General features: G+C 43.1%; 1 protein-coding gene across 1 annotated transcript in view; it reads left to right on the top strand.

Moving 5' to 3' along the window:
- The window catches only part of Tbc1d30 (TBC1 domain family, member 30), an 89,374-nt gene that overhangs the window by 958 nt on the left and 64,718 nt on the right, over positions 1–23,698 (top strand). The window contains exon 2 of the mRNA XM_039080139.2: positions 3,286–3,450. Coding sequence (XP_038936067.1) covers positions 3,286–3,450 — 165 coding nt within the window. The remainder of the gene's footprint in view (positions 1–3,285; positions 3,451–23,698) is intronic.

Here is a 23,698-nt window from a genome sequence, read left to right as displayed (position 1 = left end):
CGGCAGAGTAGGCTCTAGCTTTACCTGAACAGCTGTTAAGATTAGTTTGGAGTTTCTTCGGTGTTTACTAGAAATTTCCTAGAGGACCCTGGGAGAAGAGAGGACTTCTAGGGCTTCTCACTCAGCCCCCTTCCCTAGCCACACTGTTTGGACAGGGTTTAACTAGTGAGGCAGAATAATTCGATAATGCATTTTGCAGCAGAGCGCGTGAATTCCGTGCCCGCCAGAGCGTGAGTTCCCAGCAGCTATGGTTTAATCTGGAATTCAGGATTGAGTGGAGTCTGAGCGCTTGGCCTTCGTGGTGCATTTAAATACTGCTACCTTTCACTTGCCCAGAGAGTGGAGCTGAGAATTGGCCTTGGTTTCCTCAGAGCATAGGCTAATTTGATGTTTCTTTTGTTATCAAACTCTGAGGCTCACGTTCTGCTCGAGATTTTTTTTCTTCTCAATAATGATAGCTTACATTTCAGGCATCGGGACCAGTATAGTTGTCTTTCTGAATAGATCTAGGAAAACCTCAATTTACAAAATTTAGTAAGCTGTGGGGAACAGAAGGCCAGCCACTATCACATTTCTTGCAATATTGTCCTTGTGCTAAATGACCATGGGAGGGATAAAGAGAATTATCCTGTTTGGCTGGTTCCAGGAAAAAAAAAAAAACCAGAAAAAGAATAAATCTGCTTGCTCCTACCTGTGTAAACAATTCTCAGCTTCCTTTTCCGGCTTCCTAGTAAAGTGCCCCCCAACCCCCACTTTGAGCAGACATTTTATTTTATGTAATTACCTGACTCTGCTAAAAATTTGTGTTTATGCCCAAACTCATGCTGTAGGGCAGATTCTAACAATCAGTTTTGAAAACTGTGACCTGACTTCCTCCTTTTAGAAGGCTATTCACTTTTGTTACCAGGAAGCTTTGAGAAACTAATAATTTCCTTTTAGAAGAGGGAAACTGGCAAGCCAGAGTGTAGAGAGGCCGGCAGCCTGCGAGTGGGTGTGGCATAAGTGGCGGCTCTACTGATCACTCGCAGAACCTGCCAGCGTCCATTTCTTCCTAGTTCTCATCTCATTGCTGACCCCGTTGCCTGTGAACCCTTTCTTTCCTTGTAGTTGGATGAGCAAGATGCTGTATATCAACACACTGTTTCTGTGGACAGACATCACTACAACCCTGGGATCAGGGGTCACGGATGCAGCTGTTTGCGGAAATAATGCTCACTGGGTAGTTACCGGTTCCAACCTAAGGGCTGTGTTCACTTAGGGGGCCAATGCAGCTAACCTGTGCACTGGTTTGCCTCTCTCCTGGTTTAATGTTTCAGTGTTGTATCCAGACAATGCTGGGTGTGGGTCTGTGGTCCAGGGACAACAACAAAGTAGCTTGTAATGGAACTTGGATTGTCTGTGGTGGAGGGGACGAACTGGGAGTCAGACTCCTCAGTTATCTCGCTGTCCCTTTTTTAAAATTAGCTGTGCAGCCTCGGGCAGGCTATTTACCTAAGCTAATGTGTGCTAGGTGCTCTGTGGGTGTTAGAGAATACTTGCATCATTTCAAGCCCACATTTCATAGAAGGGGAATTTCGAGAGGAAGTTGGTCAGGTTTTCAGCTGACCATATTCTCTCATACCTAGTGAGAAGCAGGGGTCATGGTCCACACAGATACAGGTTCTAGCGTGGGATGTTTATTTATCTTTTGATATTACTGTGGAAGACATTTCTACATGACAATCAGAATATGTCCCTATAAGTAGTATATAATGTAGAGAGATAGAGATAGAAACAGCGAAAATAAGTTAGGGTTTTCACACACTTCCTACTGGTGTATTAGTTTTAAGGCTGTAGACCTTATTAGTTTTATTATTAAAGTTCTAAGTTCTTTCGAGTTTTAAAAAAATCTTTTAAGTGTTTGGGTGTTCAGTGCCTGCCAAGGTCAGAAGACGGGTCAGATCCCCTGGAAGTGGACTTTTAGAAAGTTGTGAGCCACCATGTATACTAGAGTTGGACCCAGTCTCTTGGAAGAGCCAGCCAGCGCTCCTAACCTCTGATTCATCTCTCCAGCCCAAGAACGTAGAAGTATTTGATCCCTTTAGAGGAAATACATTTTCTGCCATGTATGAAAATTATTGCTGTTCTAAAATGAAGTGTGCTAACCAGATCATTCGAAGATCACATATTTAAAACAAAATCGGCATAGCCACATTCATCTTCATTACCCAGTGTGCTGGTTACTTACTTTCAATTCACAATTGATGGGGTTCTTTTAGCTGTTTCTTATTTTTGAGGTCTTGGGGTTTGAACCACCAGGACCTTGCACATGTTAGGCAATGCCTCTACCATTGAGCCCTCTCTTACTTTTTATTGATTATATGTGTGTATGTATGTGTGTGCTTGTATGTGTGTGTGTATGTGTGTGCTTGTATGTGTGTATGTATGTGTGTGCTTGTATGTGTGCCTGCAGAGGCCAGATGCCAATGGGCCACTATAATGGCATTTTCTTTCTTTTTTTTTTCCGGAGCTGGGGACCGAACCCAGGGCCTTGCGCTTCCTAGGCAAGCACTCTACCACTGAGCTAAATCCCCAGCCCTATAATGGCATTTTCTATGTGGTGCTGGTGTTGGTAAACTTGCACAGTAAGTACTTTACTGTCTCCACAGCATGTAAGGTCTTGAGACAGTATCTTGGTTGTATCATCTGGCTTTGAACTAGCGATCCCCCTGCCTTAGCGTCTTGAGTAGGTGGGATTATAGGTCTGTGTCACCAGGTTCAATAGCATTGAAAGGTAAATGCAGGCTGGAGAGATGGCTCAGAGGTTAGGAGCACTGACTGCTATTCCAGAGGTCCTGAGTTCAATTCCCAGCAACCACATGGTGACTCACAACCATCTGTGATGAGATCTGATGCCCTCTTCTGGTGTGTCTGAAGACAGCAACAGTGTACTCATAGACATAAAATAAAAATTTTTTTTAAAAGTCCTACATTAAAAAAGAAAAGAAAAAAAGAAAAAAAATAAGGCATACCTGGAGGTAAGGGTAAACGCAGGAGTCTTTGCTTATCTGTTACATATTGCAGCAAGGAGAACATTTATCTTATAGAATTTCTCTTAGGAGCAAAGCGGGAGATGAGTGGTGGCTCATTAGACTGGAACATCTTCGCTGAATCCCGTACATGTTATCTGGGATGAAAAGCTAGAATTAGTGGATTTAAATTCATTTCTAGGCTTGTACCTTTTGACTAATAGTGCGCTAGGTATTTACAGCCCTCTCAAGGGATTTCTTCTTTCTTTCCTGATAGACTCCAGTGAGCTGAAGACCATTCTTCGCGAGCTAAAGTCCAGGGTTGGCATCCAGTCGGCAAAGTTACTCCGGCAGCTGAAGCAGAAAGACAGGCTTTTGCATAAAGTTCAGAAGAACTGCGACATTGTGACCGCCTGCTTGCAGGCTGTGTCACAGAAGAGAAGTAAGTTCAGGGGTACGGGGTGTCTGTCATCCCTTGCCACTTTGGCTAGCAGTGAGCCTGCAGCAGGCGCTGGTTTGCACTGCTTTGAAAAGTCCAGGAACCAACCAAACAGCGCAACTTTTTGTTTTTAAATTTAAAATGAATGCTTGATGTCTAATGTTAATCCCCAGCTTTATTACTCACGAGTTGAGGTCACATTTCACTCTGACAATGGTTACTTTTTTTTATGTGATACTAAATGGCTTTTTAAACAAGCATCAAATGGATGGGACTTAAAGTAGTGTCCTTGTTCCTTTGATCTCCGTGCTCTAATGATTAAACAGTGGGCCTAACCAACGAGAGCGGCTTACAGCCTGCTCTGAAACCCAAGAAGGGCAAGGTATTGGAACAAATGAAACCTTTGTCTTCTTGTCTTGCGTTACCCACTTTTTGCTGAGAGCTGCTTAGCTTGGTTAATTGAATTAAAAAAGTGTTCAGTTACCGGTCCGTCTTACTAGATACTTGTGAGTTAATTTTGTGATTCTCCACACAGTCGCATTGTGCTTTACTCTGCTAACGTGTCCCTGTTTTTGTTTTGCATTTTTTTGTTAACACGCAGCGTGGCAAAGCGGGGTCCAGGTATGGCAAAGACAGCTGCAAATGTCCTTCTGATAAAATGCCTGGGGCAGTGCTGGGGTGCATGTCAGAGTTGCTTTTTCTTATGTCTTTCTTCTGTCACAGTTTATATATAAAGTAACAGTTTATATGTAAAGTAACAGATTAAAAGTTGTTGGTTTTGTTTTTTTTAATTCCAAAATGAAGATGTGCCTGTTTTCATGAAACAGTGTCCAGGGCTTGGTTAGTTTTCAGTAATAACATTAGCAGCTTAGAATCCCATCTAATTGCCTCCTTCCAATATGCTGCCACTTGCTATCCTCAACTTATCTAAGGTTTTGAGATATAATGGACAGAAAGCCAAACGCTGTTTAGAGATCAGAGTGGTGTGATGGTGGCCCATGCCAAGAGGAATACAGCCGAGTAGACCGGCTTTCCTCTAGTTGGGCACTTATCTGAAGAGCTAGAGAAGGATGAAGGCAGCGTGTGTGTGTGTGTGTGTGTGTGTGTGTGTGTGTGTGTGTGTGTGTGCACGCGCTCTTGCACACGCACATGCATGCATGTTGGCATGCATCATATGTGATAACTTTTCATGGATTCTGACTGATTTGAATGTGTTAAGTAAAAATTATATCCCCCTTGTAATATGAGAGACAGGCTTTGATTTTTTTTTCAAGTTTGCTTTTAGTCTACTTAGTTATTACCTTTTCTATATGAAGCTAAAAGCATGGAGTTTTGAAGCCCGTGTAGGAAGACAGGTGGAGCAGGTGAGAGGAGGCGGGCTTGGTGGACTCATCTCTATCTACTGGAGACTGATTAATGTTAGACTTTAGATGCATTTGATTGACAGAAGCACTGGTACTTGTGTCTTTTAGACAAATGTGCCCACTGGCACTCAACGTGTGAATCTCTGAACGCATCCTCTGACGTATTTTTTTTTTTATTAACTTGAGTATTTCTTATTTACATTTCGAGTGTTATTCCCTTACACTGGTGATCTTACTAGGATATTCAATGCTACCTATGAGGTCAGAGTCCACGGTCAGTCCATGTATAGTCTTTGGGTAGTGGCTTAGTCCCTGGAAGCTCTGGTTGGTTGGCATTGTTGTTCATATGGGGTCTCGAGCCCCTTCAAACTTTCCAGTTCTTTCTCTGATTCCTTCAACGGGGGTCCTGTTCTCAGTTCAGTGGTTTGCTGCTGGCATTCGCCTCTGTATTTGCTGTATTCTGGCTGTGTCTCTCAGGAGAGATCTACATCCGGCTCCTGTCTGCCTGCACTTCTTTGCTTCATCCATCTTGTCTAATTGGGTGGCTGTATATGTATGGGCCACATGTGGGGCAGGCTCTGAATGGGTGTTCCTTCTGTGTCTGTTTTAATCTTTGCCTCTCTATTCCCTGCCAAGGGTATTCTTTTTCCCCTTTTAAAGAAGGAGTGAAGCATTCACATTTTGATCATCCATCTTGAGTTTCATGTGTTCTAGGCATCTAGGGTAATTCAAGCATTTGGGCTAATAGCCACTTATCAATGAGTGCATACCATGTGTGTTTTTCTGTGATTGGGTTACCTCACTCAGGATGATATTTTGCAGTTCCAACCATTTGCCTATGAATTTCATAAAGTCATTGTTTTTGATAGCTGAGTAATATTCCATTGTGTAGATGTACCACATTTTCTGTATCCATTCCTCTGCTGAAGGACACCTGGGTTCTTTCCAGCTTCTGGCTATTATAAATAAGGCTGCTATGAACATAGTGGAGCACGTGTCTTTTTTATATGTTGGGGTATCTTTTGGGTATATGCCCAAGAGAGGTATAGCTGGATCCTCAGGCAGTTCAATGTCCAATTTTCTGAGGAACCTCCAGACTGATTTCCAGAATGGTTGTACCAGTCTGCAATCCCACCAACAATGGAGGAGTGTTCCTCTTTCTCTACATCCTCGCCAGCATTTGCTGTCCCCTGAGTTTTTTTTCTTTTCTTTCTTTCTTTCTTTCTTTCTTTCTTTCTTTCTTTCTTTCTTTCTTTCTTTTTTTTTCAGAGCTGGGGACTGAACCCAGGGACTTGCGCTTGCTAGGCAAGCGCTCTACCACTGAGCTAAATCCCCAACCCCTTCCCCTGAGTTTTTGATTTTAGCCATTCTCACTGGTGTGAGGTGAAATCTCAGGGTTGTTTTGATTTGCATTTCCCTTATGACTAAAGATGTTGAACATTTCTTTAGGTGTTTCTCAGCCATTCGGTATTCCTCAGCTGTGAATTCTTTGTTTAGCTCTGAACCCCATTTTTTAATAGGGTTATTTGTCTCCCTGCGGTCTAACTTCTTGAGTTCTTTGTATATTTTGGATATAAGGCCACTATCTGTTGTAGGATTGGTAAAGATCTTTTCCCAATCTGTTGGTTGCCGTTTTGTCCTAACCACAGTGTCCTTTGCCTTACAGAAGCTTTGCAGTTTTATGAGATCCCATTTGTCGATTCTTGATCTTAGAGCATAAGCCATTGGTGTTTTGTTCAGGAAATTTTTCCAGTGCCCATGTGTTTGAGATGTTGCCCTAGTTTTTCTTCTATTAGTTTGAGTGTATCTGGTTTGATGTGGAGGTCCTTGATCCACTTGGACTTAAGCTTTGTACAGGGTGATAAGCATGGATCGATCTGCATTCTTCTACATGTTGACCTCCAGTTGAACCAGCACCATTTGCTGAAAATGCTGTCTTTTTTCCATTTGATGGTTTTGGCTCCTTTGTCAAAAATCAAGTGCCCATAGGTGTGTGGGTTCATTTCTGGGTCTTCAATTCTGTTCCATTGGTCTATCTGTCTGTCTCTGTACCAATACCATGCAGTTTTTATCACTATTGCTCTGTAATACTGCTTGAGTTCAGGGATAGGATTCCCCCTGAAGTCCTTTCATTGTTGAGGATAGTTTTAGCTATCCTGGGTTTTTTGTTATTCCAGATGAATTTGCAAATTGTTCTGTCTAACTCTTTGAAGAATTTGATTGGTATTTTGATGGGGATTGCATTGAATCTGTAGATCGCTTTTGGTAAAATGGCCATTTTTACTATATTAATCCTGCCAATCCATGAGCATGGGAGATCTTTCCATCTTCTGAGGTCTTCTTCAATTTCTTTCTTCAGAGTCTTGAAGTTCTTATTGTACAGATCTTTTACTTGCTTGGTTAAAGTTACACTGAGGTACTTTATATTATTTGGGTCTATTATGAAGGGTGTCGTTTCCCTAATTTCTTTCTCAGCTTGTTTCTCTTTTGTGTAGAGGAAGGCTACTGATTTATTTGAGTTAATTTTATACCCAGCCATTTTGCTGAAGTTGTTTATCAGCTTTAGTAGTTCTCTGGTGGAACTTTTGGGATCACTTAAATATACTATCATATCCTCTGCAAATAGTGATATTTTGACTTCTTCTTTTCCGATCTGTATCCCCTTGACCTCCTTTTGTTGTCTGATTGCTCTGGCTAGAACTTCAAGAACTATATTGAATAAGTAGGGAGAGTGTGGGCAGCCTTGTCTAGTCCCTGATTTTAGTGGGATTGCTTCAAGTTTCTCTCCTTTTAGTTTAATGTTAGCAACTGGTTTGCTATATATGGCTTTTACTAAGTTTAGGTATGGGCCTTGAATTCCTATTCTTTCCAGGACTTTTATCATGAAGGGGTGTTGAATTTTGTCAAATGCTTTCTCAAATTCTAATGAAATGATCATGTGGTTTTGTTCTTTCAGTTTGTTTATATAATGGATCACGTTGATGGTTTTCCGTATATTAAACCATCCCTGCATGCCTGGGATGAAGCCTACTTGATCATGGTGGATGATTGTTTTGATGTGCTCTTGGATTTGGTTTGGCAGAATTTTATTGAGTATTTTTGCGTCGATATTCATAAGGGAAATTGGTCTGAAGTTCTCTTTCTTTGTTGTGTCTTTGTGTGGTTTAGGTATAAGAGTAATTGTGGCTTCATAGAAGGAATTCGGGAGTGCTCCATCTGTTTCAATTTTGTGGAATAGTTTGGATAATATTGGTATGAGGTCTTCTATGAAGGTCTGATAGAATTCTGCACTAAACCCGTCTGGACCTGGGCTCTTTTTGGTTGGGAGACCTTTAATGACTGCTTCTATTTCCTTAGGAGTTATGGGGTTGTTTAACTGGTTTATCTGTTCCTGATTTAACTTCGGTACCTGGTATCTGTCTAGGAAATTGTCCATTTCCTGCAGATTTTCAAGTTTTGTTGAATATAGGCTTTTATAGTAAGATCTGATGATTTTTTGAATTTCCTCTGAATCTGTAGTTATGTCTCCCTTTTCATTTCTGATTTTGTTAATTTGGACACACTCTCTGTGTCCTCTCGTTAGTCTGGCTAAGGGTTTATCTATCTTGTTGATTTTCTCAAAGAACCAACAAAACTAAAAAACCCCCCAAAATCCCAAAAACCAAAACCAAAAAAGAAAAAACACCAGCAAGCAATGTAACAGGGTCAATACTTGTCTGACAAAAGAATGTATTTTCCTTCCATATCACTTAAAAATATCTACTTTTAATAATTATTTTAATACTTATTAAAAATAGCAGCACCTGCGGTCATTTATTGAGCGCATGCCTTATGGCCAACTTTTGCTTTCCTATCTAACAACAGCTCCTTCATTCACACTGTGTGATAAGGTCCAGATTCAGCAAGTTTAACTAATTGGTCAAAAGTCACCTTGTTGAGGGATTGAGAAATAATCGAAAGACAGCAGTCTCGAAACTCCTCATTTTCCCTGTTTCCCACTCTAGTTCTGCAATAATTCTGGAGTGTTGCTGAGTTTCGTAATGTGCAGAGAACAAAATGATTCCTGGTTGATAACTAGCCCTGCTTTACAGCACAGTCTGCACAGGAAGGAAGTGTTTATCTTGGCTAAATGATTGCATTGTATGAACGTAGTTTGGCGTGTAGGAAAACCCACTTAAAGGCTCAGACAATGAAAGGAATTAAAGGGAAGCCAGGAAGATCAACAGTTGGAGGTGAGACCGTGTTATCCAGTGAGACCCTGACTCAGAATTAACAATGCGAAACCTCCCTCAAACTCTGAACACGCAAACAAAACACAGAAAAAGAGTGATTCAGGATCAGTATTTGTCTGACAGAAAAGGATATTTCCCTTCTGTGTTCATCTAAGAATGGGCTGCTGAGATTTTTTTTTATCTTTTCCTTAATCCCCTTCTCCTGAAGGCAGAAGCCATGTGATTAGTGCCACACAGCTTTACAATCTGCCTTGGTGCGGTAAATACGTCAGACTGGTTGAGCTAGTGAAATGCTATTACAAATCCAGCAATAAAACATGGCGGTGACGTTAAAGGTGTGATAAGAGAAAACACGAGCAAAATATGAATGTATCTAGCCATACGGAAGCCTTGCCAACATGCACAGGGTTCCTGTATTTTTACAGTTTCTTAGAAATGCTTGTAAGGGCCAGGTATCTTGTCAAAAAGGTGAGAGTCCTTTGTGTGTATATGTGCACGTGTGCAGGTGTGTACTTGTGCAGGTGTGTGCATGTTGTTGTGCACATGTGTGTGCTTGTATGTGAAATCAGAGGTCAATTGGTGGGAGTTGGTGCTCTGTCTCTACTGTGTGGGACCAGGGGACTGAACTCAAGTGATCAGGCTTGAAGGCAGAGCCTTCATCCTCAGAGCCATCTCATTGGACACCTTCATTCTCAGAGCTATCTCATTGGCTACCTTCAATCTTGGAGCTATCTTAGCTATCTTATTGGACGTCTTCATCCTCAGAGCAATCTCAATGGACGCCTTCATCTTCAGAGCCATCTTTTTGAACGCCTTCATCCTCAGCGCTATCTCATTGGACGCCTTTATTCTCAGAGCTATCTCATTGGACGCCTTCATCCTCAGAGCTATCTCATTGGACGCCTTCATCCTCAGAGCTAGCTCATTGGATGCCTTCATCCTCAGAGCTATCTCATTGGACGCCTTCATCCTCAGAGCTATCTCATTGGACGCCTTCATCTTCAGAGCCATATCATGGTTTCACAGTGCGTCATTTTGTTTTGTCACAACATTATAATAGTAAACAGCGTTCTTTCAGTAATGGCTTACAGAAAGAACACATCTAAAATGGCTCTAATGCCTACATAAATTGGCAGACAGGGATATCTTCGTCCGCAGTTATCACATGCTAGTAGCTCTTCAGTAGCTCTTCCTCCGCCAACTATGACAAAATGTTGAAGGACCCATTCCTGAGCAGGACACTATAGCTGCCAAGTTCATCTGTGAAGTGGTCACGATATGGCTAGAAGATGGGATTTTACAGCAATCCTCCCCATCTTCAGTCCTTACCGGCTTCCTGTCTCTTCTTTCACATTCTTCGTCAAGCCTTGGCAGGGCTGATGGTGACATTTAGGGACGAACATTCAACAGTTATTTCTTCTCAGCACTTTTTGACTAGTTATGAGTATAACTAGTCCCAACTGCTTTCCATGGCGAAATGAGGCTTCTTTGACTCTGACAGCAACACTATATTTTATGGGTTTAAATAAGTATTTAGAAGATAATTTGAGGGCACAAGATGCCAGTTTAGGAAAATAACAGTAGTAGCTTGCCCCCTTTAGGGTCTGTGACCTCCCCGGCATGGGCTTTTGATCAGGTTTAAAGTACCATGTGTGGATTTCCTCCTGTGGAGTGGACATAAATTTACCTGGCCATTTGATTGTATAGCACGCAGCATCCACAACTAATTAAGACTGAGTGGGTTTCATTTTGCTGGTCACTGATGTAGTTTGGCATTTTTTGCATGATATTATAGGCTGTTCTGATAATATTTTATGTGAAGCGTCTGTTTCCCTTAACGAACAGTCTGACACTCACTGTGTCCCACCCACTGGCCCCAGCAGCTTGTGTAGCACCTTGTGGACTGTGAAAGCTGGCCAGCAGGGAGGAAGCATTCAGGCTTCTAGCTTGATTTCTCTATATGATCTTGAACTTTGGATCCTACCATCTCCCAAGTGCTGGGGTTACAGGCATGTACCATCATACCCAGGTTATGTGGGGTTGCAGAGCAGACCTGGGGTGTCAGACCAGCACTGTCGTGTTGTATAAAACAATAAGAAAGAAGGGATACGTTTGGTGGAGGATCAGTAAGGTGTGGGGGAAGGGGGCGCCTCTGCCAGCCCATGCTGAGGCATCCTCACTATGGTATAGTATAGAATGGAGTTTATTTAGGGGATGGGGAGGGGAGGAGAGAGAGAGAGAGGAGAGAGAGAGAGAGAGAGAGAGAGAGAGAGAGAGAGAGAGAGAGAGAGAGACGGAGAGAGAGGGAGAGAGAGAGAGAGAGAGAGAGAGAGAGAGAGAGAGAGAGAGAGAGAGAGAGAGAGAGAGAGGGAGAGAGAGGGAGAGAGAGAGAAGGAGCAAGAGGATAGAGCAAGAACAAGAGGGCAAGAGAGAAGGGGCAAGCAGCCCCTTTTACAGTGAGTCAGGCACACCTGGTAACTGTTGCCAAGCAACTGTGGGGCGGAGCCTAGACAAATTGACAACAAACACTCTATCAGCTGAGCTACTTCCCTAGCCCCTCAATAACATTTCTGTGCAAGAGACTCAGTAAATCATGTTGTCAGCAATACGTTTAAGTCTAGTGCTTTTTCAGTCCTGTATAAAAAAATCTTTTCCTTCTTGTTCTTTAACCGCAAACTCACAAAGACGTGTTAGATTCTAGAAATTTTGTTTTATTTTACGTTATTTGTACAGCGCTGAGGATCGAGCTGAGCTGCAACCCCAGCCTAAGAGTTTTATTATTTCATGAGTTTTCTGTTATCCTGACACAAGCCCACATGTAGTTTTTCTCTTAAGACATCACACTGCATAACAGTTTTGTATCCTAGCTCCGTCACGTGCTTTGCATTAATAGGTGTAAAATTATCAAGAATATTTGGGGGGAGGATGTTTTAGAGGTAGAGGTCAGTAGCCAAACTCCCTCGTTCCCTCATACACACTGGTTCTGTAGTATGTCAAAAGGCTAAAGCAATTTCATCAAACAATTCACGTACTCCTTACAATACGTTCTACTACAAAACGTAGCACTGTGCAGAGGGGCGTTTCAGACACCGTTTTTATTTTATTTTATTTATTTATTTATTTATTTATTTATTTATTTTTTTTGGTTCTTTTTTTCGGAGCTGGGGACCGAACCCAGGGCCTTGCGCTTCCTAGGTAAGCACTCTACCACTGAGCTAAATCCCCAGCCCCCACCGTTTTTATTTTAAGGAATAACGAAGGTCTATATGTGTGGACATTTGCTTTCAAGCTTAAGTAACAGACACTACGAGTCCTCCGGAAGCTCCCAGGTGCTCTTCACTGGGGGAAATCTCTCTTCTGTGAAAGGATGAATTTGACTTTGTTTATACTTCCGCTTTTATGTATATTCCCAAGCAAAGATGCGGTTCCGAAAGAGTAAGTAGCAAGGACAAGGCTGTCTGTGAAAGGAGAGGTAAGGCTTCTATCTGAGAGATAAAGCTCTCAGAAGAGGCCACAAGGCCTTTGGAGCTCTGCTCTTGGGTTGCTGGGAGAGTTCACATGCTGTCTCTTGGTGGGGGAACCAGAGGGAAAAGTTAAAAACAATGTCTGCAACATCATGTGTCAGGCTAGTTACCAAATGACCATCTAGGCTGGAAGGGTCAGCACTCCCTCTCTCCTTTCTCCTCTCTCCTCTCCCTCTCCCTTTCTCCGCGCCCCCCCCCCCCCCCATTCCTAGCTCCATACTCTGGTTCAGTTAGCTCTTAGCAGTAAGTGAATGCCCATTTCTGTGGGTGTGGAGGGAAGAGCGAGCCAGCGTTTCAGTAGCCCCTTGCAGGATGAAGTAACCCCGCCTCATGGACAGTCTGTCCAGAAGTGTAGCCCAGCTTGTGTGTGGGAATGAGGACAATGTTCACGAGTCTGCTCCTGCCTTTCACCGTTATGCTGGTTTAGGAGAAATCAAACGTCAGGTCATCAGGCTTGTGTGGCAAGTGACTCAGCAGCCCAGTGCGATGTATCTTTTTTTTTTTTTTTTTTTTTTTTACTGTTCTAAATCTATTATGATAGAGATTGAAACAGTAACTAGAAAACAGCTGTGGGAAGTCTACTTATCTTACTTTTTTGCTGTAATAAACAAATACCCTGGGCAAAAGCAACTTGGAGGGGAAAGGATTTTTTTCACGTTACAGCTCATAGACTGTAACGGAATGTAAGGGAATATTAAGGCAGGAACTCAATGTAGGAGGCGATGCAGAGGCCATTGGATGAATGCTGCTTGCTGGCTTGCTCCCCCTTAGCTTGCTCAGCCTAGCGTTTCTTGTCTTGTTTGTTTGTTCAGGACTGTGTTTCGATCTCTCGCTATGCAGCTCACCACGTAGGCAAGAGTGGCCTCTAAGTCACAGAGATCAGCCCACCTCTGCCTCCTGAATGCTGGGATTAAGGGTGTCCACCGCTATGCCTGAATCAGACTGCTTTCTTATACAACTTGCCCAGCAGTGGAACCGCCCACAGCGAGCTGGGTCTTCCCACATTGATGATTAATCAAGAAAATACCTTTACAGACTCGCCTAACCAGCAGTCTGATAGACACACTTTCTTGACTGAGGATTCTCCTCCCAGATAATACTAGCCTGTGTCAAGCAAGCAAACAAAACCAACCAGGACACCAGTCATACAGAAGGGAAGAAACTTTCAAAAAAGCCGTTAGGTTTAGTCCTTTCTCAGTCGGACTGGTAATTCTGGCCCATCTGTTCATAGTAATGGGGCTCAAGGGCAGGGTTGACTGACTGTGAGGACCACTGAAAGTAAACTGGATGGAGGTTATGATTTTAAAAATCCCCTTTACTATATTTTTAGTGTGATTTCCCCACCTTGGGAATCCGAATCAGATGCACTCTTTCCCCATCGGCCATTGTAACCTTATGTTCTCTTCGTTTGTATGTGTACTCGTGCTTTTTGTGTGTGTGTGTGTGTGTGTGTGTGTGTGTGTGTGTGTACACACCTGTATGTGTGTGTGTGTAAGTCCATTCCATTTGACGTATAAAAAGAAGCTAACATTTAGGTTATGTTTGATGTATAAAGAGAAGTTTTGTGTGTCTGTTCGCCTGTTTATCTAATCTTTTTATACTTTAATATCAGTTTCTTTTCTTCAAGAAATAAAACGTTTGAGCATCTTATGGGTAAGAATTGTATTTCCACTTGACACAATTTATTCCAAGGTATACTGAGAATTTACACCATGTTTGAGATGTTTCTGTGGATTTGAGATAAGTGATACATCTCCTGGTGGCCTCATTTAAAAAGGACCAGAGTTTCAGGAAAACTGTTTCAGGAGAAGGGGAATTCAGTGTGGTCTCTCTTTACCCACAAGCCTTGGTTGAACACAATGAGGCCCGAGGGTTAGAGTGTTGACACTCTCAGCTGGTCCGTGACACAGCCAGGACTGTGCTGTCAGATGCGGTCATTATCAGTTACAGCCAGCAGGGGGAGCACTCTGAGGCTTTCATAAGAAAGGTCTTAAAGTTCATATTACTCGTGTTGTGCCATCCCAGGAAGTAAGAAAGCCTATAAAATGGAAACCGATATGGTCTGGGACAGAGTATATGAAAAGATTGAGGGAGTCATTTTAAAGTTCATTTTCTGGGGCTTGAAGAGATGCCTCAGCGGTTAAGAACACTGACTGCTCTTCCAGAGAGGTCCTAAGTTCAATTCCTAGCAACCACATGGTGGCTCACAACCGTCTGAAATGGGATCCGACCGATACACCCTCTTGTGGTGTGTCTGAAGGCAGTTACAGTGTACTCATACATAAATTGAATAATTCTGTGCACACTACTATTTTCACATTTGGTTATGATTGAATACTTTTTGAAGTGAGATGTGTCAATCCTTTCGAATGCTAAAAGGAAGATCGCCATTTAGAAATATCCTTCCTAGACTATGTGTGTGAAGATATCACTTATTCACTGGACAGAAATTTACATGTGTTTACGATTTGCCAGACATGGTGATAGGCGTTGAGCAACATGTCCAAGATTAACATCCCATGACTCCAAGCGCCTTTCACCCTAAGTAAACATTAAGATGAGTGTGAGTTCTCTTCCGCAAAGCATAGGTCACTGTTTGTACAACAACGGTCTGCATTCTTCTCGAGGTGGGTATTGAGTCTACAGCAGCGCGCACAGTGATACGGTGACATACACTGAATGCTTGCTTGTAGGAATTTGAATACAGACTTCAATTCCATTCTTTGCGAGGAATAATTATCACAGGGATCCTATTTTTTTCATGTCTATTGAAGTTATTTTGGGATTAAAATAAAAAAAATCTATTGCTTGTCTCCCCCTGCCCCACTTCCCGACATTTAGATTTGATTGACGTGAATTGACACATTGATTTTTAAGCCTCTGAAGCTGTTCTTAGGGACAGAAAAGTTTGGAAACCCGTAAACTATTCCTCAACATGGACGGATCCCTGAAGAGAAGAAGGAGAACTTATTCTCCTTAGTTTCCTTCCTGCTTTGGAGACAGTCCGCACTGTAAATCCCCGGCTGGCTGCAGACCCTCAGGGATCCTAGGCACGGACCAGCACACTCAGCCGAATCCTGGTTTTGTGACCGTGGACAGCACACTTGACCTGGCGGGGATCACTAACGACCATGGCTTGTTCAACTGTGTAGAGTTTACATCCTGCGTGTTCACAGTTCACTTCCATACACATGCAGATCGATTGTCTCGGTCTCCCCTGGCAAAGCCCCAATCCCTATCTCCCTCATATGTCTAGCATCTTGTGTAAGCACCTGCTGCTGACTGTGGCTGGAGAGACAGATTATCTGACCCCTCTTCAGTTGTGCGACCTTTGTCGCACCTATTTTATCTCTCAGGTTCACACCCCTGCCTCTGCCCCACATTTACATCCCATTCCATTTCCTTACCAAAACATACTTTAATAAGGGTTCTTAAATGCTTTAATCTCCCTTCTAGCCCACCACCCACCAGAGGTAGTGGAAAGGAAAGGTTAATAGGGCAAAGGAGGATGCGGACCTGTTTAGGAATGGTTCTTTGGGGGTGATTCTAGTCTTCGTTGTCAGGATATCAGCAATTCAGCTCACACAAATCGGCAGCAGTAGCTCCGTCCACTCGCAGATGCTACTCACGAGCCAGCAATGCAGCACGATCCAGAAGAAACTGCAAGGCTCCGCCAACCGGCCTGAGTCTGTGGAAGCGACGAGAAGCCACTAGACTATCACGAGAAGTTCTCTGCTGTGTGTCTTTCTACGAGGTCACAACAAATGAAGGTCAGTGGCGAGGAAGGCCAGGTGACCCAGTGCCGCAGTGTTATCAGCAAAGCCTAGCAAAGGCCAGCAAAGAGCAGCAAGGCAAACAATGTCACCCAGCACCGCCCACCGCCCGTCAGGCTCTATTTATACCCTTTCCAAGTATCAAGTGTTCTCTCAGACGTCCACTCTAGCAAAGCCGAGCCTATGCCTCTTTTCCAGGCAACGTCCAGAAAATTGCCACCATGTGTCAAAACATCCTCTCATAAGACAGTTTCCAGAACATTGTCACATGACACAACTGAGTCTCCAAAGAAACTAGAAATTTTCATTTCACCTTACTTTGTGTTTTTATAGACAGAATATAAGCCATCAAAAACAGTTCTATAAGCCAGGTGTAGTGGAAATGCACCCATAAGTCCAAAAGGAGGCAGAAGGAGGCAGATAGTACATTGAAGGCTGACCTTAGCTATTATAGCAGGGCTCTATCTGAAAAGAAGTGAGAGAGGTAGACTGTCCTCACAGTTGTTGCATTAAATAATAAACATGGATATACCATAGCACACTATGCTGGGCACCGGCGACCACACGGTACCAGTGCGGTGTGCTCGGCAACACTCTCTGACCTTTTTGCTCTGAACTCTCTCCACCTGACTCATTAAGTTCCCATGGCCACACCAGCCCCATGCAGCAACCGCCCATCTCGTGGTTAGCTGTCACAAATCCTTGTATCCTGGTAAAAACCAAAACTCTAGAGGCTTGTAACTTATCAGTCAGATTTAGATCAGTAAATTCTCACCCCACAAAACACCCACACAATGAACTCAGGGCCAACTGATGTTGATATAAGCTGCCCGCCTTGATTGGACAAGTTGTCTTGTAGTAATCCATCCCTTATATGATATTCATAGGTATCTGTGGCTATTTAAAGCCACATGTATCTGAGTCGTCCTTCTCTTCCTCCATCTTCCTTCCTTCTCCCCTCTGTATTCTCCACCTGTCTCTAAAATTCTCCGCACCTCCCCCCCCCCTTTACTGCCCAATCACATGCTCTTGCCTTGTCTTTCACCTACCCTCACCTGCTTACAGACAGCGATCTACACACAGCCCTGTCTTGAGTGGACATGCTCTCTTCCTAGGACTTGGGATAAACTGGCCACACCTTTGTTTATATTGGGTCGGTCGTCTCTTCCCTACCCAGGAATCGCCACACTTCTTAACTGTTTGCTTGAATCAATTTTTTTAATTAAAAAAAATTCGTTTTATGTACACAGGTGTTCTGCCTGCATGTATATCTGTGTGAGGGTGTCAGAGCCCTTGGAATTGGAATTACAGACAGTTGTGAGTGCCACGTGTGTGCTGGGAATTGAACCCAGGTCCTTTGGAAGAGCAGCCAATGCTCTTAACCACTGAGCCATGTCTCTGGTCCCTTTTTATCAGTTTTCTATCTCTATATATCTTTAATGAACACCGACACTAGGTTTTGGCCAACTAGCTCAGTGGTAGAACATTTGCCTAGCAAACACAAGGTCCTGAGTTCAATTCTCAGCACCAAAAGATTAACTAATTAATTAGTTAATTAAATTGGGTAACTCAAGCATAGTGATACACGACTGTAATTTCAATACCTGGGAAGGACTGTGAATTTGCATAAAGTCTGGGTTACACAGTGAGATGCTGTTTGAAAAAATTAGTAAGTAAAATAAATGTGGTATTGTAGGCCAGGCCTGGTGGCACACACCTTCAATCCCAGCAGTCAGGAGACAGAGGCAGGCAGATCTCTCTGAGTTTGAGGCCAGCTTGACCTACAACTCAAGTCCAGGACAACTAGAGCTATTACAGAGAGAATCCCTGTCTTAAAAGTTCCCCAAACAAACAAACAAACAAACAAACAAAGCAAACAGAAACTAACACTAAAATTGTACTTGAACATTAGACAACCTTTCCATTTTTCTATGCTTTTCTTAACTTCTGAAATGAACAGTAATATTGATCTTATGGAAGAATGTTTTGGAAACAAAACTAGAAGTGTTTTGAAATGTAAAATGTGTATGTATGTATGTATGTATGTATGTATGTATGTATATGTGCGTGTGTGTGTGTGTGTGTGTGTGTGTGTGTGTGTGTGTGTGAAATGTGGGTATTGGACACCCTAGGGCTTCAGCTGAGTCAGTTGTGAGTTGCCTGATGTGGGTGCTGAGAATCAAACTCAGGTTCTCTGCAAGAAGAGCTCGTACTCAGCTGCTGAGTCCTCAACTTATTACAGGACTGTAGGACATTGGCGTGTAGCAACTGCTTTCTTAGGTTTAAAGCCAGTGGCGGTGTCATTGAGCAAACCCTTGCCTTATGACAATGTCGATGCAATCTTTGCATGTGGGTGGAAAGACGCCAGTGAAAGAGTTGTTCCTGGGGCTACAGAGTAGCAAGCACAGGTGAGTTGGGAATGTGCTGTTTACACATCACCTTTCTAACAGCATGGCCGAGTTTAATGAGTCGACCCTGTCTCTCTCCTTAGTGGTAGGAGGTGTTTGTTTCTTTCCTTTTTAACCTGTTTCTGTAACATTTTTGGCCACTGACATTTTCTTACAACGAATGATTTACCACTGAAGCATAATGCCAATTTTTCCCCCTGGGAATGGGATGAGCAAATACCTGTTCATAGCGGTCCATATAGAGAAATTTATTTTGATGTTGCAGATGGAAAGGAACCTTTTCCGATGTATTTCACACCTGGCTTACTCAAGTTCTTTTTGTGTATGGTTGTGTGTATCTGGGCGCGTGTATGCCATTTCATGAATTAATTATTTTTGAAGCGGGGTCTCTCGCTGATGTAGAATTCACTGAATTGCTATCTGGTCAGCAAATCTCAAGGCTTGTCTCTTCCGTTCTGGGGTTACCTGTCTACACCAGAATGCTTGGTGTTGTTCTGGGGACCCAGCTCAGGTCTCCTGCTTATGCTCCAAGTGTTTTCCAACTGAGCCATCTTGGTAGCTCTCTCCCCACCCTCCACCACCTCCATTTTCTTTGTTCAATACTGTCTTCTTCATATATTCACAGAAAATGATTCATTCAGGGCTTAGCTGTAAAGCATAACACGTGGCTGTGATCTCCTTGTAAGGTTTCGGTCATGGATGGAAGTTGTGTAGATGCGTAATGTGGTTTCAGGGCGTGTCCGGGTCTCTCAGTTCAAAGTGGTAGGAAAGGTTACCTCACATCTTGCTGACACTACCTGGTATGTCCAGTAGAGGGCGAGCCGGCTCCTTTCCTTTGTCAGGGGACGTGGGATTCTGACTCCGTTGCTCTGATTCTATTTAGTTCTCATCAGTTTATCAACTTACAGGATCACCAACATTCTAGACTCAGTCGTGTGACTAAAAATTAGTAGGGAAGTGGTACAGAATTATTTTCTCCCCCCGCCCCATGCAACTAGACATGTGAAGGAAGTCCCTCTTCAGTGCGCATTCCCGGCTCTCTCAGAATGTTCCGTCTTGAGGCTCTCCCCATAACAGGCATAAGGGACTAAATCTTAAGTCTCTGTAAATAGGAAAAGTTTGGGGTCTTCAAGTGTTGCGTGATGACTCTCAGTGTCATCACAGTGACACCTCCTGTTCAGGACCCACAACACTGCGACTCTCCTACAGAAGCTATGATTTTTATGTAGCTAAACGTCCTTACGTATCCGTACAAAGAAGGTTTGCTGCTTCTGTTCTTGGAAGGTCTGATAATAATCGTCCTTTTACATGGAGAAGCTACATTTGTGAACAGCACTGGGCTATGAGATTGTGAAGTTAGGAGTTTTCTACTGTGTTTGTGTGTGTGTGTGTGTGTGTGTGTGTGTGTGTGTCTGTGCTCTTGTGTGAGCCTGCACATGCACCTGTGTGTGTTCTTTTGAGATGAGGACTTACTATGTAGCCTAGGCTGGCCTTGAACTTAACATCCCTCTGCCTTTGTAGCCTGAGGGTAGTAGTTACAACTGTGCACATGGTGGCCTGTACTGTCTGTGACACTAGGACTTGTGTTGTCCATCCTGCCCCAGAAGGTTTGGGCTCAACTGAGACTCCAGCTTAAGCCTACAGAAGAGTGGATTCATTGTGCCGGACTCTCTCTCTTTCAGGAGCCTGTATTTGTTTGTTTGTTTATTTTAGATCACCCTGCTTGTCTTGTTTCGATGTTGTAAAGCAGTCATTTATCTAGAGACTTACCAGTGACTGGCGACTCCATTCCAGGCTATCTCATTGGAAGAATATCTTTTCTACATATTGTCTCTCGGTGGGTTAAGTCTACATCAGAGTTCCTGGGGAAATGGTCTTTTCTGCTCTTCTCCTCCTGAACACTTTAAAAAAAATAGAGTAATTCATCATGACACATACCTGTAATCTCAGCCCTCGAGAGCCTGAGGCAGGAGGATCAACTACAGGTTTAAGCCCAACATGAGCTACATAGCTAGACCCTGTCTCAGAAAATATAACTGCAAGTTTATTTCTGTGGAGGAAAACTTTTGTCTATGGTGTGGTTCAACTAAGCCCCCGTGAAGGCTAGTGAAATGGAAACACCACTGTGTAGACATCTAGCATTAGTGTCATGTGCGAAGCCAATCTCACCACACAGGTAGTTGGGGTCAGGATTCCTTAAGCTCCTTAAATCCGTTAACCACCCTCATGCTTCAGTTTTAATCCATGTTTTTCCTGGAAACTGTATTGACAGTGTATATCAGTGTCACAAATGTAGTTAATGTTAGAGGGATCAAATGACCCAAGTTTCCCCAAGTCAGCATGAAGTCCTTCCTTAGGACCTGCTAGTTCCCTTCTGCTCCCATGACCTCGAGGCTTTGGTGAATGAAAGTTGTCCTCTTGCATTAGAGCCAACCCATAGCAAAGTCAGTCCAACCCCTCACTTCCAGGTGGTGCTCGTGCATGTGTGTGCGTGTCTGTGCACGTGCGTGGGTGCCTGCATGTGTGTGTGTGTGTGTGTGTGTGTGTGTGTGTGTGTGGTTTGTTTTAATGTTCTGCATTGGGTCATCCTACTTTACTTGTGGGATTTCTGTTCTCACTCTTCCTCTTCATTCTCCTAAGTGTGGCCACCATGAAGCTGGAAAGACACTTTGTTAAAGGTTTTGGGGTAATGAAGGGAAACTGTAGCACCGGAGATAATAAGAAATGGCGATAGTGTTGCTCTCATCTGTTCTTTGATGTGGAATTCTCTAAGAACCTTCTCCTTAGATCTTCATAGTCTATCTTATAGCTCAGCTGTTTGCACTTTTAGGAATTCAAATTCAGCGCTTGGACCTCAGCTCAATGGTAGAATGTTTTTGTTTGGAGTTAAAACCTCAGTCCTGCAGAGAAACAAATACAACCCCCACCAAAATAATTGAACCTTACAATGTATTAAGTCACAGGTTTCCTGTTCCAAGAGGCAAACTTACATCATGGTGTAACCTATTTTTTCTTGCAAGAAGAATCAGCCATAGATAACTTTGCTGCATGTAACATCTCTCTGTGTGGTTGCAGTTGACCTGGATAAGTTCAAACAGGATAGTGAAGGGATTCTGTTTTAGTCTCATTGCTGCTGCCAAGGTGAAATACCTCATCAAAAAGCAACGTGGGAAGAAAGGGTTACTTAGCTCACAATTCCAGGTTCCAGTCCATCAGAGCATAGGAAGCTAAGGCAGCAGGAACTTAGAATGGCCACATGACATCCATAGTCAGGAATAGAGAGAAACGAATGTGTGCACAGGCAGTTGTTTGCTTGTGCTCAGTGTTATTTCTCTATACTTACACAGTCCCTGCCTAGGGAATCGTGCCGCTCATAGTGGGACGGGCACTCCATATCAGTTATCTTAAGACAACTCCTCATAGGTCAACCCAGTGTGGGTTCTGTCCACTTGATAATTAAAGCTGACCTCCACACATTCTAAACATTTCTCCTTAACTAAAGTTCATTTTCAGCCAAACTGTGCACCAGGTACTGTAATGCAAACATTGGACATATGGCCCATGTTGACTCTATCAAAGCTTCAACATGATAAGTGATTCATGTGGTCTTTAATTTTCTAAACTAAGTAGTGTGTAATACAATGCAAGATTTTTTAAGCACTTAAAAAAACAAACCCAGGGCGTTTTAGGTTGAATCATCTCAAATGCTTTCTTAGTTCTGTGACACAGTGATTACAACAGCTGCTACTCACCAAAGAGGCAACACAGCATTAGCACAAAAATGATTCCTAACTGATTATACCCGGAGTCTGCATCATGAACATCTCTGTATGGAGGGTCCTCAGTTTACCACTGCCTCGGTTAACTAACCACCAGCCTGTTTCCTTTATGACACGAGGCAAGTTAATTTTAGAAATCGATTCTGAAGTTTCTTGGGAAACTTGAAGGTTGACCAGATTTCTCTTGTGTAACTTAGAGGATGGGTTGTTGCTGAGAGGAATGTTTTAGGTGTCTCATAAACGGTTAGTAAAGCTTATCTCTCACATCCTGACTGACCGCTGTAGGTCTCATCCTGGCGCCCCATGTGCAACAGCCAGGTCTCCTGCACTCATCTACGAGCTTGTACATCCCCTCTGCTCTTCCGGAGTTTCAGGCTAACCAACGCAGCTGGACTGACCGTGTTGAAGTTGCTGTTGGTTTTCTGTGCCATCACTGTATTAATAAGTAATCTAAGAAGGAGCTGCAGGCCTGATGGATACCACACTCAGTTGGGAACACAAATGGGGCTGAGAGCAAATCTGTTTTAGAACTTTCCAGAATGCTCTGATCATGTTCAAGTCAAGTCATCTGACTGTATCTTATTAGCATAGCTGTTAGAGTATGGCTTTAGTATTAAACCGGGTTCATGTCCCAACTAACTAGCTGTATGACTCTGGGGGAAGTTATTTAATCTTGTAACTTATTCCCGCTCTTTTTATTTCTCCCTGTGGCATGGCTTTTCCTGGGAGATGTGAGCAATGTTTGTTCATCATGGAAGGGATACCAAAAGACCACAGAAGTGACTCCACCTGAGATCAGCTTGCTGAGCCAAAGAGTTACTGGGGCTACTTGTGCATGGACGAGAGCTTATTTACAGGATAGAAGGCAGCTGCATTGCCAAAGAGCCCACCCTAGCATGGGCGATGGCTCCTACAAACTGAACCACTGCAGTTTCCTGTACAATGTATGGGCTGTTGTACCACCAAGGAGGCTTCTTCCCAGCAGTTACTTACCATTGACATCCGTGGTGAGGGGAGTGTCTCAGAAGCCAGATGACATTCTTCTCTTAGGATAAAAAAATGAGTTCAAGAGAAAAAGAAAACAACAATTTGAAAAAAAAAATCCCGTAAGAGTTAACTACTTATATCTGTTGCTTATGTTATATTATAGTTGTCTTTTTCTGTTCCTAAT

This window comes from Rattus norvegicus, chromosome 7 (genome assembly GCF_036323735.1).
Source record: "Rattus norvegicus strain BN/NHsdMcwi chromosome 7, GRCr8, whole genome shotgun sequence".
Lineage (NCBI taxonomy): Eukaryota > Metazoa > Chordata > Mammalia > Rodentia > Muridae > Rattus > Rattus norvegicus.
The sequence above is the reverse complement of the archived record's forward strand: the minus strand, read 5'-3'. Positions and strand labels throughout refer to the sequence as shown.